This window comes from Armigeres subalbatus, chromosome 2 (genome assembly GCF_024139115.2).
Source record: "Armigeres subalbatus isolate Guangzhou_Male chromosome 2, GZ_Asu_2, whole genome shotgun sequence".
Taxonomy (NCBI): Eukaryota; Metazoa; Arthropoda; class Insecta; order Diptera; family Culicidae; genus Armigeres; species Armigeres subalbatus.
This window is the reverse complement of record NC_085140.1, coordinates 203,411,464-203,430,093: the sequence shown is the minus strand read 5'-3', so window position 1 is coordinate 203,430,093 and position 18,630 is coordinate 203,411,464. Positions and strand designations below refer to the sequence as shown.

Genomic DNA, 18,630 nt, shown 5'->3' with positions numbered 1-18,630 from the left:
CCCAGGTAATAAAATCACCACTAGCGATTCTCGATCACGATTGTTGTAATCTATTTTGCATTGATTGTAGTGTTTATGACACGCTATACATTTGAAATTTCTGTGCTGACATGCTATATCTAGTTGATTCCAATTTTCCTAGATTCCTAAATCTAGTTGATTCCAATCATAGAAAACCAACTTATGAGACGAGCCAGCCAGATTAATCCACCTAGCGGTGATGATGCCTTTCTCGTTCGTTATAACATATATTCAGAAAGGTTTATTAGAGAGGTCAAAATACCACCTAATGAAGATAGAACCTATTTTCCATCACATTTAGACCGATACAAATACTTAAAAACAATTATGTCCCCCTTTCGGATTTTTTGCCCTAAAAAATATTATTTTGAGATGACTACAAAAAAATCGGAAAATTTTGAGTATTTTCAAACCATTCTTTAGCAAATCCTGGGAGTTTTTATTTTCATTTTTTTATTTTAATATTTATTTTTTGTTATTTTTTAATTGTTTTCATTAAATCTGGGAGTTTTTATTTTCATTTTTAATTTTAATATTTATTTTTTGTTATTTTTTTATTAATTTTCATTAAATATTATTTGCATGCATTTATTTCACAAAAATAAATCAATTAATAGTTTGGCGCTGAAGAATGTATACACGGTACAAGTTTTGCCTTTTTCGTAATACTATTATAGCTTCCAGTTGTCTAAGTAGGAGAACGTCCGTTTTGTTCCTAGTTGTGAAATCACTTTTTTTTAAATTTATTTTGAGAAGATGTTTAATTTTGATACAAATAGTTAAGTTTGCCATTTTAGGGTGTTTATATGGGATATTGTGAAAAAAGACTCGGCTGCCGGTGGGACTTGAACCCACACTATTCCTTTAAGTACACGGACGTATTACCAATGATACAACAGCTGCCCTTGCGAGATGGAGCAATCATTCATCAAAAATATGAAAATCGAAATACAGTATCGTGGAATGCAACTTGTTGCAAGAGGTCGGTTAATGAAAAGAGCCAGAATACTGAGATAGTTTTCGAAACGCATTTTTTTAACAACAAATTTATTTTGGTAATAACTTCTTAGCCCATCCGATCTGACTCACTTTCAATTGAAACCAATGGACAAGATTTTTCAACAAATGCAGCTTGTTGAGAGTAAATCGGTGACGGTTAAGTTGATTAGATTCCCCAGTCAAATGCAATCAGTTGCGGGCAAATCGGTTCAGGAAAAGTGACAAAAATGTGGTACTATACCTCGGAGGCAGCTTCAGAATCATTTTCAAAATTTCCTCTTCTTTCTGGTATTGCAGCATCTAGTCCATATTGGCACAGCATACAACATGGCAGGTTTAAAAATTTGTCTGTAAGTCAAACATTTGTTCTTAAGTTTTGATTTTTTTTTATAAGTGGATAGGATATAGACACTTCATACATTTGTTATGTTTGACTTGCATGCCTTCAATGTGATTTTTAAAAGTTAATTTTTGATCTAGCAGAAGTCCTAAATATTTAGCTTCACTTGACCATTTTATTGGATCCCCATTTATAGTGACATTGTGTCTGCTAGAAGGTTTCAAATAAAAAGCTCTCGGCTTATGTGTTAAAATTGTTAGCTAAGTTTTTTATTCTGGGAATTTTTCCATTTTTGCTAGTAAGTGGAGAAAATATCCAAACTTTTTTGCAATTTACTACAAATGACACGAAGGCTTCGCCCTTTGGCTGAAAGGCCCGTGTTTCGTTGCGTTATAAAGGAGTATTTCGTAGATTGCATACTGATAGCTGTTATGTATATTCTTTAACTTCCTTACCCCAATTGCTTATGGATTACTATTTGGGATTAATAGAAACCCAATTGGAGGTTCAGAATGATAAAGCATTGCAGACCACGCCCATCTTGTCCGTTACAAATGACGTTGACATCGACTTAATGAGAGGCCAGCGACTCACCGACTCTCATAGATGTCAAGGAGTTGGATGGTTGGTAAGCAATATAATTTAGGAATATCATCATAAGCGAATGATATTAAATTTGTAAATACACGTTGGGAGTGAGTTTGCTTAGAAAATTTATGTCACTCCATTGATGATTTCCATGGGATGGGTCGAAGCTATTAAACTTGCCCTTGCTAATGAGCCTAGGTTTAAGCGCCATTGTTCGCTCTCTGAAACGAGAAAGAAAGAAAAGTATACCAATTGTCTTTCTCCCATATTTGATGCTATTTGACACACTGACATAATATAAAACATGCGAAATAAGTTTCCCCTGATAGTTGAATTGATTTGCCATATACTCTAGTTCAAACTAATTGGAACATTTGCAGCACGACCACGACGAAAGTTTCTAAGCCAACAAAACATAGATAAATAGTCAATAGAAGCTTACGAATGTTGAATGAGTTAATATTCGTAGTATAATGAGATTTATCAAAACCTTTTAAAAAGTAAAATTATTTTTTATACAAGTGACAAGATGATAGGTATAGCATGAATGTATAAATAAATATTCGAAAATACAAACCCTTTCGTTGTAACAGGAATACAGGGAAACTTCAGCCAGTTCCGGTAAGCCATTGGAAGATGTATTTACTGCTTGATAACGCATATGTGTCCCATATGAATAGGATATCCTTCAAGGATATGACTGATATGCGATCATAGGTAGTTCACTAGATTTATTATCAGACTAAGGCCGGAGTGGCCTGTGCAATACATAAAAGTCTTCTCCATTCAGCTCGGTCCATGGCTGCACTTCGCCATCCACGCAGTCTGTTCCCGTCGGATCGATGTCAAGACCAATTTTCACCGCATTACTGTCCGACATTTTGGCCACCGCAGTCTTCCGATTTTCGCGGTGTGAATGATGGATGGTTCTCCTAACAGCTGATGCAACTCGTGGTTCATTCGCCTCCTCCACGTACCGTCCGCCATCTGCACCCCACCATAGATGGTATGCAGCATTTTCCTTTCGAAAACTCCCAGTGTGCGTTGGTCCTCCACGAGCATCGTCCAGGTCTGTCTGTAGAGAACTACCGGTTTAATAAGCGTTTTTTAGATAGTCAGTTTGGTACGGCGGTGAACTCTATTCGAAGGAGCGTCTTGCGAAGTCCAAAGTACGTGCGATTTCCAGCCACTATGCGTCTCCGAATTTCTCTGCTGGTATCGTTATCGGCGGTCACCAGTGAGCCCAAGTACACGAATTCTTCTACCACCTCGATTTCCTCACCACCGATAGAAACTCGTGGTAAATGGCTTACATTGACCTCTCTTGAGCCTCTTCCTATCATGTACTTCGTCTTCGACGTGTTGATGACTAGTCCAATCCGTTTAGCTTCGTTTTTCAGTCTGATGTAGGCTTCCTCCATCCTCTCAAAGTTACGTGCCATGATATCAATGTCGTCGGCGAAACTAAATAACTGGACGGACTTTGTGAAAATCGTACTCCTCGTGTCGATTCTTGCCCTTCGTATTGCCCCTTCCAAATCGATGTTGAATAGCAGACACGATAGACTATCATCTTGCCGTAACCCTTTGCGCGTTTCGAAGGGACTCGAGAATGCCCCTGAAACTCGAACTACGCACATCACCCGATCCATCGTCGCTTTTATCAAACGTATCAGTTTATCCGGAAATCCGTTTTCGTGCATTAGCTGCCATTGCTGGTCCCGATCGATAGTATCATATGCGGCTTTGAAGTCGATAAATAGATGATGTGTGGGCACGTTGTATTAGCGGTATTTCTGCAATACCTGATGTACGGCGAACACCAGGTCCGTGGTAGAGCGTTCACCCATAAATCCCGCCTGGTACTGCCTCACGAACTCTCTTGCAATTGGTGTTAGTCGGCGGCATAAAATTTGGAAGAGTACCTTGTAGGTAGCGTTCAGCGGTAGTTGCTACAATCCAGCTTATCGCCCTTTTTGTAGATGGGACACACGGCACCTTCCATCTACTCCTACGGCAGAACCTCATCCTCCCAAATCTTAGTAATTACCCAGTGCAGCGCTCTAGCTAGTGTCTCACCACCGTGATAAAACAGCCCTCCTGGTAGTTGGTCAACTTCAGCGACTTTGTTGTTTTTCAACCGGCCAATCTCCTCCTGGATTTCCTGGAGATTCGGAGCCGGAAGTCGCATGTCCTGCGCGCGTGTTCCTAGGTTCATTACCATACCGCCACCGTTGTCTGCCATATCGCCATTCAGGTGCTCTTCGTAGTGCTTCGTAGTACCTTTGGATCACTTCACGCTCGTTTGTAAGAAGGTTCCCGTTTATGTCCTTACACATATCGGGCTGTGGCACGTGGCCCTTACGTGAACGGTTCAACTTCTCATAGAACTTTCCGTTTGTATCGTACCTCGTTCGCTCTCGTGTGGTCTTGCAGCAATCTCGCTCATGCTGCATTCTAACTGCTCACATTCGCCGTCATACCAGTCGTTTCTCTTATCCGGAGCCACCGAGCCTAGTGCAGCAGTTATGGTGCTACCAATGGTGGATCGAATATCTCTCCAGCCATCTTCAAGAGACGCTGCGCCTAGCTGCTCTTCCGTTGGGAGTGCCACTTCCAACTGCTGTGCGTATTCTTGGGCTAGTCTACCGTTTTGTAGCCGCCCAATGTTAAGCCGCGGCGTCCGACTTCGACGCGTGTTGTACACCGTCGAGAGTTTTGAGCGCAGGCATACTGCAACGAGGTAGTGATCTGATTCAATATTCGCACTGCAGTAAGTGCGGACGTTCATGATGTCGGAGAAGAATTTACCGTCGATTAGAACGTGGTCGATTTGGTTTTCCTTTTCTTGGTTAGGTGATCTCCATGTGGCCTTGTGGATATTTTTGCGGGGAAAGAAGGTGCTTCGGACTATCAATCCGCGGGAGGCTGCGAAATTTATGCATCGTTGGCCGTTGTCGTTCGATACGGTGTGCAGACTATCCGGTCCGATGACCGGTCTATACATTTCCTCCCTTCCTACATGTGCGTTCATGTCGCCGATGACGATTTTGGCGTCCCGCAGTTGGCATCCATCATATGCCTGCTCCAGCTGTGCGTAAAAAGCTTCTTTCTCGTCGTCGAGTCTCCCTTCGTGTGGGCAGTGCACGTTGATGATGCTATAGTTGAAGAAACGGCCTTTAATCCTCAGCTTTCACATCCTTGCGTTGATTGGCTGCCACCCAATCACACGTTGGTGCAACTTACCCTGCAGTATGAAGCCGGTTCTCAGCTCGTTGGTGGTGCCACAGCTTTGGTAGAAGATAGCCGCTCTTCTTCTTCTTATTGGCATTACATTCCCACACTGGGACAGAGCCGCCTCGCAGCTTAGTGTTCATTAAGAACTTCCACAGTTATTAACTGCGAGGTTTCTAAGCCAGGTTACCATTTTTGCATTCGTATATCATGAGGCTAACACGATGATACTTTTATGTCCAGGGAAGTCGAGACAATTTCCAATCCGAAAATTGCCTAGACCGGCACCGAGAATCGAACCCAGCCACCCTCAGCATGATCTTGCTTTGTAGCCGCGCGTCTTACCGCACGACTAAGAAGGGCCCCATGAAGATAGCCGCTCGATGCACGCTTTTCCACACTTTCTGTCCTGTCCAGCAAATCTCCTGCAGCGCCACGACGTCGAAGTTGCGGGGATGTAATTCATCGTAGATCATCCTGTCGCAACCTGCGAAACCTAGCGACTTGCAGTTCCATGTTCCAAGCCTCCAATCGTGATCCCTTATTTGTCGCCTAGGTCTTTGCCGATTATATCGAGTCGTATTATCTCTTATATTGTTCGTTATTATCTTGAATTGGGTTGTAGTGTAAGATAATGTATGAAAACTAGATATTTTAGTGGAGCAGAACTTTTCCAAAAATAGTAGCATAGTAATACTTACCCACAACGAAAAGATGGTGGAAACGGCAGTATTAGAACGACGTGCAAAGGCACAGTTACGGCTTTGTTGTGGCTACTCGATTATATAAGTGATGAACTTATTATATTAGACAAAAATCAATAAAATAAATATATCTTCTTCTTCTTCTATCTTCTATCTATATCTATATATATTATATATATATATATATATATATATATATATATATATATATATATATATATATATATATATATATATATATATATATATATATATATATATATATATATATATATATATATATATATATATATATATATATATAAAACTCAATGTTTGTATGTTTGTATGTATGTTTGTATGTATGTTCCAGCATAACTTCGGAACCCATTTACCGATTTTAACCAAATTTGGAACACACATTCTTTATCTTGAAGAAACGACGATACGGGGGTTAGGCATGCTCTTTGGAAAAGGGGGAGGGTGTGGGGGGAGGGGTATTGCTAAGTTATCGGTCAACTGAGTGTAAATTCTGAACCCCTTGGCCGATTTCAACCAAATTTTGAGCACAAATTCTTTATCTTAAGGAGGGGACGGGTCGAGCATGCATTTTGGAAAAGGGGAGGTATGGGGGAAAGGGTATTGCTTAATTATCGATCTACGCAGTTTAAATTCTGAACCCCTTGGCCGAATTCGACCAAATTTGGAACACAAATTCCTTATCTTAAAAAGGGGACGATAGGGGGTTAAGCATGCTCTTTGGAAAAGGGGAGGGTGTGGGGAAGGGTATTGCTTAGTTATCGATCAACTCAGTGTAAATTCTGAACCCCTTGGCCGATTTCAACCAAATTTTGAACACAAATTCTATATCTTAAGGATGGGACGATAGGGGGGTTGAGCATGCTCTTTGGAAAAGGGGAGGGCATGGGGGGAGGGGTATTGCTAAGTTATCGATCAACTCCGTGTAAATTCTGATCCCCTTGGCCGATTTCAACCAAATTTTGAACACAAATTCTTTATCTTAAGGATGGGACGATAGGAGGGTTGAGCATGCTCTTTGGAAAAGGGGGAGAGTATGGGGGGAGGGGTATTGCTAAGTTATCGATCAACGCAGTTTAAATTCTGAACCCCTTGGCCGATTTCGACCAAATTCGGAACACAATTACTCTTTGGAAAAGGGGAAGGGGGTGTGGGGGGAGGTGTATTGCTTAGTTATCGATCAACTCAGTGTAAATTCTTAACCCCTTGGCCGATTTCAAACGAATTTGAAACACAAATTCTAACAGAGGGAACGATAGGGGGGTTAAGCGTGCTCTTTGTAAAAGGAGGAGGGTATGGGGTGAGGGGTATTGCTTAACTATTGATTAACGCAGGTTAAATTCTTAACCCCTTGGCCGATTTCGACCAAATTTGGAACACAATTTCCTTCTCTTAAGAAGGGGACGATCGGGGGTTAAGCATGCTCTTTGGAAAAGGGAAGGGGTGTGGGGGAGGGGTATTTCTTAGTTATCGGTCAGCTCAGTTTAAATTCTGAACCCCTTGGCCGATTTCAACCGAATTTGAAACACAAATCCTTTATCTTACAGAGGGAACGATATGGAGGTTAAGTATGCTCTTTGAAAAAGGGGAGGGTATGGGGGGAGGGGTATTTCTTAATTATCGATCAACGCAGTGTAAACTCTGAACCCCTTGACCGATTTCGACCAAATTTGGAACACAAATTCTTTATCTTAAGAAGGGGACGATAGGGGGTTAGGCATGCTCTTTGGGAAAGAGGGAGGGTGTGGGAGGAGGTGTTCTTTACAAAGAGGAGGGTATGGGGAGGGGTATTGTTTAGCAATCGATCAACTCAATGTAAATCCTGAGCCTCATGACCGATTTGAACCAAATTTGTATCAAATATTGTCTGTCCTAAGGAAGCGATTTTAGTGGATGTGGTTAACTAATTTTAAAAAAAGGGGAGGGTGTGGGACAAGGGGTATTGTTTAGTTATCGATCAATTCAGCATGACTTCTGAACCCATTTATCGATGTCCACCAAATTTGGAACCCATATTATCTGTCTAAGGAAGACTATATCAGACTGGGTATGAGTGCCATAGCTAAATGAGAGAGAGGGTATATTCATTAAACGAACAGTTTAGTATACCTTTTTATCGCATAGGTCAATTCAAACCAAACACGTAAGCACGTAATCCCTACCCGAAGGAAACTATTATAGAGAGGCTGGAAGGGACTTTTGGAATGGGATGTGGGGGGTATTGGGATTGGGTATTGTTGTTCATCGGAATAATTGTATGCCCAGTGAAAAGCAATGATTAATGTGTTTCCTTCTGAATGGTGGATGTGATTGCTTCTTCAAAAGTAGGCATTTGCCCGGAATAAGGCAATGGTGTGTGTGATGCCTTCTTTGAAAATATGCGTTGCCCGAATATGGCATCGATGAATGTTTTTCCTTCTTTAGAAATAGACGTTTTCCCGGAATAAGACCTTTCAAACCCAAGATCCCTTCTTCAAAATCAGTCAATGTTTCCAAAAGCCTTCTTTTAATCAAATGATAAAGTATGATTAAGTAAACACAATTACCCTGTTGATCAATTGGTTTTATCATTTTCCGATTGTAAAAGAAAACTGCAAACCAAACTGGCAATTCCGAGCAAAGCCGGGTACATAAAGCTAGTATGATATAAAAATACGAAAAAGTTGGAAATATACGATGGACTGGACACATTTCTAGTGTACCGCTTAAAAAGACAGTTCGCTCCAAATCGAATTGGTTGAAAAATTATTGAAATCGTCTAGACAGATGATGCACAGAGTTATAACGAGTGTGACATCATTGCAAGTTAAAACTATTCGCTAAACAGCTTGAATTATATTTACATCCAGGGTTATCCAGAAAGGGGCAATGCCCTTTGCAACATGTACATTTCTCCATTCTGTAGTCTAACCTTTTCCATGGAATCCCAGTTAAAATCAAGGACTACACCCACTTCGATTTCTGATAGCAATCTGGATAGGGATTTCTCGCTTAACTTTTCAAAAGGACCTAAGTAACATTTTTTTCATGAATTATTTTGAATAGCGTAATCAATAGCTTTCATGTTGTTGTGTTGATTGCGCTATTCAAATTAATTCATGAAAAAAATGTTACTTAGGTCCTTTTGAAAAGTTAAGCGAGATTTCTAAACAAACATGAGAATCACTAGTACCCAATCTACGAAGTACACCGTAACCACAAACAGACGTATTTTTCTTAAAACTTCATCGCTTCCTGAGTAGATCAACATATATCAACATTTGTTATTATGCTATACCAAATTTCTATAACAAAATTTGTTAGAAACTTGGTGCAGAATGTTGTTAAAATGTATAAACTTATAATAAATATTACACTACTTGAAATACAAAAACTATAAAATTTGGTTGCAATTTTATTACAAAAATAACATATTTGGCTAGAAATTTACAACAGAATCAGATACAAAATATATTTTTGGGGATTCCTTTTGAGATTTTACAAGTCGTGATTGGTGTCCAGATTATGACCAACAATAAAAAAAAATGTTTTTGCTGAACAAGATTATTTTCAAAAACATGAAACTAAGAACATTTCAAATTAGGCAATCTTTTCCAATTATATCAGCGTTGTGGTATCTAAGGCTGGGGGGATTTGATGACTCTTTTTTTTATTGCTTACTGCAATGCAATTCGGTGTTGAGCATTTTTTAAATCATATGATAAAATCCAATTACAAAATGTGAAAGATAATGGATACTAAGTACAAAGTTTTAACAAAATAAGTTATAACAATCACAGTATGTCAAAATTGTGTTCTGTTTTTGTTATGCTCTTCTAGTCAGGTCATTTACTCTGCAACACCCCGTGTACATGTTGCACGAAGTCAAGTATAGTACAACAATGTAAACAGAAAACGCTAGTGTGAAATGTCAAAAATGCGTGCATCTGGATGTGGATTTCGCAATCAATTGAATTTAAAATATCTTCAGTGTAACGTCTGCTTGTCTGTGCCGTAACTATACTATGATATGCTATGATAGCAATCAAACGTGTCTCACATGGCAACATTCTTATCATTTTATTTTGTTTTCCATTAATGCAATAAGGCTATAAATAATAGAACCTGTGCATCTAAGATCTATTATCATTACATGAAACCAGTTTACTGCAACTAGACAATACTTCCTTGACGACGATGCTTGAAGCAAGACTCTACTCACTGCTAGTTGGGACTGCGCAATCAACAAGAACTTTTCTCGTTAACGTACCCCATTCTAAATCATTTCACACGTACATCTTCAGGCGTCGTAATAAAAGTTCAAAACCAGGGTTGACACCACTGGTACGGATCCAGTCTCTATCATCGGTCGTTCAAACTTCAAACCATTTCCATACATAACGCTCGGCATGCCACTTACCTACACTAGGCAGCACCACTAGGTCAATTATCGCTCCCACACTGTGTCGGGGTACCGAGTAATACTCATGTACGAAGTAAAATTGAAAATAATTGCTGCCAGCCAGAGGGGTTCAACCTATACAAGAAGCATAGCCTTATTCAAATGCACATTACAGTAGTGGTGCCCAAACTGTTCGTTCCTTCATTGAATTAATATTTGCTTTCAAATTCCACATGCTATCTGCATTATTTTGACCATTTACACTGCTGAGATCAAGAACACTTAGCCGAAACGTGTCCCATGTTTCAGCGAACTCAATAGGTGGTTCGAATTTTGTTCAACAAACAACTCGGTTTGTAAAACACTGGTTCGTATCGTAACAACGAACATTGGAAACGGCGATTATTCAGTAGTTCAGTTTCGGTAGGCAAAGTTGTCGCACGCGTGGTCGTAACCGACAGCTGTATTTTTTGAATATCGGGTTCGCGCGTGTCCTTATCGTATTGCTGCAATTTGTGATACGTTATCAATCTTTATTGTGGGAGCTATAGTGCAGCAGTTGATTATAAAGAATTGTTTTGAGTGAAGTTGAAGGTATATTAAATTATTATTGTTATCTATTAAAACATACACAATCTTGTAACTGCACTGATGATCCGAGGTGGTCTGACATATGTACGACGGCTATTACTCAATATGCTTTTTAAGCATGTAAGTTGTTGATCGTTATAATAAACAAATGATAGGTTGTATGCGCGAGCTACAAGACGAGATGATCAAGTGATTGGAAAAATCAATGGAGGTCAATTGTTGAAATAATTCTGTGCGTGCTTGTGTACCCTGCTTGTAATTCAATGCATCTCGTGGCTTGACAGCGTCATTCAAGATCGAAGTCCAGTTCGTGTGTGTTGCTTCAATGATGAGTATTTTCTATGCGGGATCACTTGGTATTGGTCGACTTTATTTGTTAACACGATTGAACAAGTAGTAAGTAAAATACTGTTTTATACTATTAGTGTTATCAGCTCTACGAGATACACTAAAGCATACACTTAATTTCGGTTGCTGAATCACGGCTAGAATGTTTAGAAATTTGCACATTCAACTGCTCGGAAGCAAACTTATGACTCATAAGTTATGGTATCACAGCAAACGAAAGCCGATGATCACCCAAACATGTTTTGTTGATTACCGATGTAACATTCTGATATCTGAAGCTTAGTTAAATGGCTCAAAGATCAATTAAAAAAGATCGAGAAAATTTTCGCCCTAATTTTGCACCTTGAGGAAAATTTATAAAGAAAATTCAATCGACTAGTCGAGTAAGAGACATTGAAGACCGCCTTACTGTTAAGGCGAAATACGTATCTATATAGCTACAATCAAGTGGTGTAATTATATAAACTGGATAGTACTAACTCGTTTTACGATAAGCGGAGATGTTTTACTTGAAAGCTCAGCTGTTGTGATTTACTCAACATACTGGCCAAAATACTTTTTTCATAATGCGCAAGAAAGGCACCATAAAATAGCTAGGTGGATTAATCTGCCAACAAATGCCAATTAGCAATTAGGCAATTAGGAATACAGAAAGTGAATTATTTTTATTAAACCCGATTACCCATTAAACCCAATTCCAAAAAAACACCCGCACTAGGGGGTCCCGTAGCGTAGTTGGCTACACGTTCGCCTTACAAACGAATGGTCATGGGTTCGATTCCCAGCCCTACACCAAACCCTCGTCAGTCGCCGGATGCGCAGCCTGTGCGGTGGTGTATTGGGAAGCGCCATTACCGTTACGACTGCCTAATGACGACTGACAAATTGTTCTTCTCGGAGGCATTCCTCCAACGTACCCGGATAAATGGGTGCCCAACAATGCAACGAACATTGGATTCACGACACGGACAAATGGACACAATGGACTCACGGTGAGATGGACAAGCAACGACAACAACAATGAATAATGGAAAAATCTAAAAATAGATTCTGTGTGGATTCTGGCTGCAGAATACCACGGTAGATCTCGGTATAGTAGCGGTTAAGTAACGCATAGTGCCTACCAAATAAAAGAAAGGAATCTTAAGGTGTCAGGCGACCCGTGCTGAGGGGATGAATGGCCTGGGGATGAAACAATTAGACAGGCAGTTAACGGAGCCTGTAATGCTGGGTAGACACATTTCGTGGTGCATTACGGAGTAAGATCTACTACACTGTGCTCTAGTTCTTACAATTCTTGTTAATACTTATGAGTGATGGTCGGAAGAGTATGGATGGAACGACTATAATTTGCGTTTAGATGACCCATTTCTTGCGCCGTTTGGGTAGAGTCAATGGAGTAAATTAGAAAAACGTAACTCAATCTTAGGCTGGTTTCGAAGCCGACGACATAAATCTTTAAGCTCCAGAGCGCTGATTAATTAGAAAACAAGCGGATACGAATTTGGTGGATCTGCTGAACCCTCTGACTGATTAGAGCTCTGTGTGAGATTCAGAAATGCCAAACGCAATGAAATTAGATCTCTATACAAAAACGAATTCGGAACTCATAAGAAGAAACAAAAATATGTTTGAACTTCAGTACCGATGCATGGTCAAAATCAATGTTATCCCGATTATTGTTGAGCCGAAACTGATTGAGGGGCTCGCCTTTGAGAGTTGGTGTAAGCCATTTTTCGAAGGGTATAAGGCGGTACCTTAATCTAAAGAGGCCTTACATTAAGCTTGAGAAATATATGAATAAAAAACGACTACTTCATTTCTTCTCAATAGAAATGGAGCAGACAGACATGCACTAAACACATGACACGGGTATACTACAAAACTTCAATTAAATGGACGCAGTGGTTCATCCCGAACAAAAAAAAGCCCTCGTTTCCCAGATTGACTCAATAGATAGGGAGAAGAGCCCACCCTTTGTTATCGATAGGAAGTTGGCCAAGGTCTAAACATTGACTCGAATCACTTCCTTGTAGCGACTTTCCAGCGCAACGAATTCACTAAACAACAGAACGATGCGTTTTAATATCCAACGCTTGTCAGTTGAGGGGGTTGCTGAACAGTACCACCAGAAGCTGGACGAGTGGATAGGAGATGCCACCGGATCTAACGACGTCAACAGATTGGGGGAAATACCCACGAAGCTGCGACCACAACAGCGCAGGAAGTGATAGGCACTACACAGCGTCGCCAACGAAATTGTTGTTCTGATGAGGAGTGCCAAGGAGTGACGGACGAGAAAAATGTTGCTAGGAGTCGAATGCTAGTGGTTCGTACCCGTTCCAACAGAGAGCGGTACAGTGTAACAAGGGCAGAAGAGAAACGAATCCACCGCAGAAAAAAGGCAACACGAAGAGAGTGTGACAGCTGAAGCGCTGGAGAACATGGATAGAAACGATGTGCGGAGGTTTCACGCAACTGTCAATGGCGCGCGGCATAAGACTGCGCCAGTGCTCGCCATGTGCAATGACCGAGAGGGGATTTTGCTGACCTACAAGACTATGGTGCCAGCCAGATCCAGAAAATATGGGAGGATGAAGAACTGCTTGCCGGCTAGAGTATGCCAATTACAGAGGGATTACCCTTCTGAACTCGGCGTACGAAATTCTATCGCGTATCCTGTTTGACAGACTGAGACCGCTTGTGGAGTCATTCGTCGGTGAGTACCAGGCAGGTTTTCATGAGGGCCGATCAACGACGGATGTTTAGATGTTTAGTCTGCGGATGATCCTTGATAAATTCCGGGAGTACAACTTGCAGACTCACCATCTGTTCATTGATTTCAAAGCAGCGTACGATTCAGTGAAAAGAAATGAGCTGTGACAGAACATGATTTTTCGGTGAAACTGATCAGACTGATGCGTGTAACGCTGGATGGCTCGAAATCAAGTATTCCGATTTCAGACGAAGTGTCAACCTCGTTTGTGACCTTAGACGGATTGAAGCAGAGTGATGCAAAAATTAAAATTTATATTAATGAAATTTTCTCACCAAATTTCCGTGCTTGAAAATACATTATTCATCGTTTCTTACCTTGATACCAAAAATAATATGCAAAATACTTCAGGTATAACATGCTTGAGCATTTTAATACCAAACGAATAATAATTTGTTATGCGTTTGGTATTGTAATAACAGAGTATGATTGTAATATTTTGCATATCAATTTTTAGTATTACTCCTTTGGTATTTTACCTCCTATGAAAAACAAGTTCATTGCAAATTAAGGTATCAATAATAGAATTAGGTATTGATGAGTTATTTTCTCCTGCTCGGGTTCTAATGACCTCGCGCTTCAGATACGAGCCAGCTCTTGGTTTAAAGTATCTCAAAAAAAAAAAAACAACTCGAGCTGAAAATTTATTTTGAGATAGTCCATTTATTTCCATTATTCAGGAATGTTCGAATAAAAAAAAAAGATATGCAACATTTGAATCGCATATTTCAGATAAATCTTCAGTGTTTGGAATATGTGTCTGATTAATTATGATTAATTATTTTAGAGCGTCTTAGGGGAAATGCTACAAGGTTAAAAGACTATTATTCTTCCATTTAATAGTGGAAGTTAATAGTGGAAGTAAATGGAAGAATAATAGTCTTTTAACCTCATATGTGTCTGTTTTGGTGGTCTAGAAATATTCTAACGATCCTACAAGTTCTACAATAGATTTCGTGACGGTTCTGGCTCTTAACGAAATATCTTCGCAACTTCTGGAGCAGTGACAGGAAATGTCATTTCGATGTCATGGGACTAATTTGCTAATAACGTTTTCCACAAGTTATGTTTTTCATATAAACATGCAGCCCGTAAAGGACCCGAAAACTTTTTCTATACGGTCATTCAGGGTACTAAATACGGCGGTTAGGAATTGCGGTTTCAGCTCAGCTCGAAATTGTGTTTTCTGACGGACAACCAGAGTTTCACCTGCGCACCCACTTATTATTATTATTTATTATTATTATAACATTAATTAGCATCTATTGATACAATATCAATTGTTAAACAGTTATTTCTTTATATTTGAATACCCTTCAGTATAGGACAATTTATCAACATCTAAAAGTAATTCGAGAGATTATAGCTTAAATAGATCTGTGGATTTGATAGTATTTAGTCGGAAAGAACGCTTCCTGATTTTGATGAAAATTTTACATTATGTTTAACGCATACATACCTGTCTGTGGAACGCTATTTGACTTAGTGCACGAGAACGGCCAAACTCATCACACATTATCCACGATTGACCGATTTGACATGGACGACTAATCATTGCAATTTTCGTCATTTCAAACGTAGTTGGTGGTTGGTAGATTCAATTGTCTCTGCAATCATATATACAATAAACAGATCTATAAACCTCCGATTTATTCACGTAGTGTATTTCTAGTGATTGACTCATTCATAAATAATGAAAAGTTGTTTGTAGCATGACGATCGTATCATTACCAAATATAATTCCTAATAATGGAATAAACTACTCTAACAAACGGAGTTGGTTAAATATTGCATGTGACATAGGGAGAAGGTCTTTTTGGGCAATACCCCTATTCTCGTCCCCAACTATTACTCGATCGTATTCCAATCAAATGGCTTGACTCTCTATAAAACACTAGAAACTTACAGATAGGTTCTTATCTTATTGGTTGTAAAGCATCCGAGTAATAAGCGTTGAGGGCGGGAATAGGAGTGTTGTCCATTTTTATTTCACATCTCGTACAGTAAAGTACTTTCCAGTTTTCTTTGTCAAAGTAAGCACAAGTTACAATTATTGAGAATATTTGGACGTACCACTTGACTCTTGGATTTCCTTAGAAAAAAATCTTGCTTGACTTGTTCTCTTAGTACAACTCTGTTGTATTAAAAAAAGGTAAACATATGTTCGTCTGAATTAAATTGTTCCTCTAGACACCAGCAGCGTTTGCGTCCTTTGACCATCAGTGCGAGTCATAATTGAACTTTGGCTTGGTACATACCAAGAAGAGGCCTTCAAAGTTATGCGCTCTTTTGTGAACTGTGTGGATGGATTGCTGCGCGTCATCATCGCGACGCGACAGGCGCAAACCACGACTTTGGATATGAGGCTACCAACCAGCATCGAGGTGTGCAAAGTTTATACCACTTTTTTATGGTGATGATTTTTTTTTTACATAACCCACACGCGAGTAGATACATACCTCATTCATACCAGTGAGTACAGAGAAAAGGCGAAAAACAAGTGAAGTGTATTTACAGAAATTGTGCGATGGATTGCCCAACTCATTTTTCAGTGGTATGCATGACTCTTCTAGATTGAAGCACGGGCTGTCCTCTATGAAGCATAAGCGTGCGCAAAATTTCTAAAAGGGGATACTGTTTTAGTAGAAAGGAAAATTGAAGATTCACTTTGAAAAGTTGATGTAGCCTTTAAATCGCCTTTCTTAATTCAAATCTATCATCAAAATTAGTGATTTGGCTGATCTGACCATTGGAAACAATGGGAAAAAAGATCATTGTTTGATTGCAACTTGTTGTTATCAAACCGGTTTAAAATAATATGATTTTTAATTCAAATAGGTAATTCAAATTTTGACTTTTCTCTCCCCTTTGCTTAAACGATTATATTTGCGGTTTTATTAATCCTCCTAAATTTTTACCTAATTTGGTTGTTATGTGACTGAGCACGCGCAGTTTAAAGTTTGTATGTAAATCACTAAAGAAATCTTCACTTATGTGAAAACCCGTTTCGTGAGGTGGGTCATTTACTTTATTTTTTTAATTCATCACAAGTTGACTTCATAGAACACTTCTTCAGCTAGAAGACAGTTGGTGCGATCTGATGTTTGTAAACCGAGTTATAAAGAAAACAAAAATGTCCGTTATTGATATTGGGTTAAATTGAATTCCTCACGATTAGGGATGAATCGATACTAGTATATACGAGTAAATACTCGATACTTTTGATTCGATACCAAGTACTTTTGGAATCGATATTTTGATGTCCGATACCAAGTAAGTATCGAATTGAAGTACTTGAATTAAACGAGTACCCGATTTAAACTTTATTAAATCTAATAAACCTTAATGGAAACATTCGGACGAGCTCGGTGGTCTAGTGGCTGCCGCTTTTGCCTTATAAGCAGGAGGACATGGGTTCAATTCCAGGCTCGTCCCTTTCCTACTTTGTATTTCTATCTAAGTTCTTTCTGTGTTTCATGTTCTACCAAAACGATTCCTACTGTTATAACCTTCCACAATCCCACCAACCCCCCGTGGCACCTATGAAAAGTGTAGAATTCTCTGCATCTTTCTTAAGTAGGTGTCCAACAAACCATCCTTCCCCTTCCTCAGCATTCGGAAGGACGTGGCCAGGACAGATCTCGACTATTGGAGAGTACATTACTTCCATCTAAGAGTTAGTGATTAGTCCCAAATCAATATCTGTGGTAACGGATGAAAGTGATGCAACTCTCATACAATAGTCTTGGCTTGTACCACCTACGAATATGTGCGAACTGCTAAATGCTAATGCTAATGCTAATGCTAAACCTTAATGGAAACATTCGTATTTTCATCGAAATAATCTTCTAAGTTTTAGTATTTAATTCGAATAAAAAATACCAAGTATTAATTTTCTGCTGCTCAACACTTATTTGTGCTAATTGCGGTATATTATTAGTGAAATTCATAAAAGTGAACTAATCTTTATTTTAAAGAATTCTGGATAAAAAAGCATTAAAAAAAACAACTTCCCCATCTTCATCCAATTGTTTTCCAGACTGGACACTTACTTAAGATAAAGTACAGATAAAGATATGCGATGGTATACAGTACACATACGCTCAAATAGCCGGCGCAGCAAACCGCACAGTCACAAGATCAAGATTGCAAAAGATTTCTTAAGAAAATCCAAACTAATCGTTGCTAAGAAATTGAATAGTTGGCATTATACTGAGTGTTAGAGGTTGATAGGACACAATATTATTTTGAAACGATTTGATTTTTTTTTATAAATTATTATTAAGACTAAAATAATTACTCACAACATATAAGCTTTCAAAATAAATAATGCGAATGTCACTTTATTCAATCCTATATCGGTTTAAATTTCCTCAAACTGGATAACAATATTTGCAACTGTGTTGCAAAAGTCCCATCCCATTAAATTAGCATCAGGGAGATTCGCATCTTTAGGAACATAAATTAAAAATACCGAAAAATATATTTGATGATCAAAAGATGCAATTGGTTTACATATTAAATGATTGACGTGAAATAAAGTTTAACAGCTTTTAAAACACTCTCGAGATAAATGAATTAAAGTATCGAAGAACAAATAGTAAACAAATGCGCTTAATTCTTTAGTTAA

At 39.0% G+C, this 18,630-nt stretch overlaps 1 protein-coding gene across 9 annotated transcripts in view; it reads left to right on the top strand.

Annotated features, from left to right (window-relative positions):
* LOC134211509 (aldehyde dehydrogenase, dimeric NADP-preferring-like) overlaps nt 1-18,630 on the top strand; it is a 137,570-nt gene that overhangs the window by 38,067 nt on the left and 80,873 nt on the right. Inside the window, exon 1 of one of the 9 annotated variants that reach the window (XM_062688416.1) lies at nt 10,688-10,879. The exons of 7 other annotated variants lie outside the window; for them this stretch is intronic. Coding sequence is in view for 1 of the 2 variants with exons in the window: in XM_062688415.1 (XP_062544399.1) it covers nt 11,272 (1 nt within the window). In the remaining variant the exon portion in view is untranslated. Of the gene's footprint in view, nt 1-10,687; nt 10,880-11,253; nt 11,273-18,630 lie in introns of those variants that run through there. One more of the 9 variants, XM_062688415.1, reaches the window with a different exon arrangement.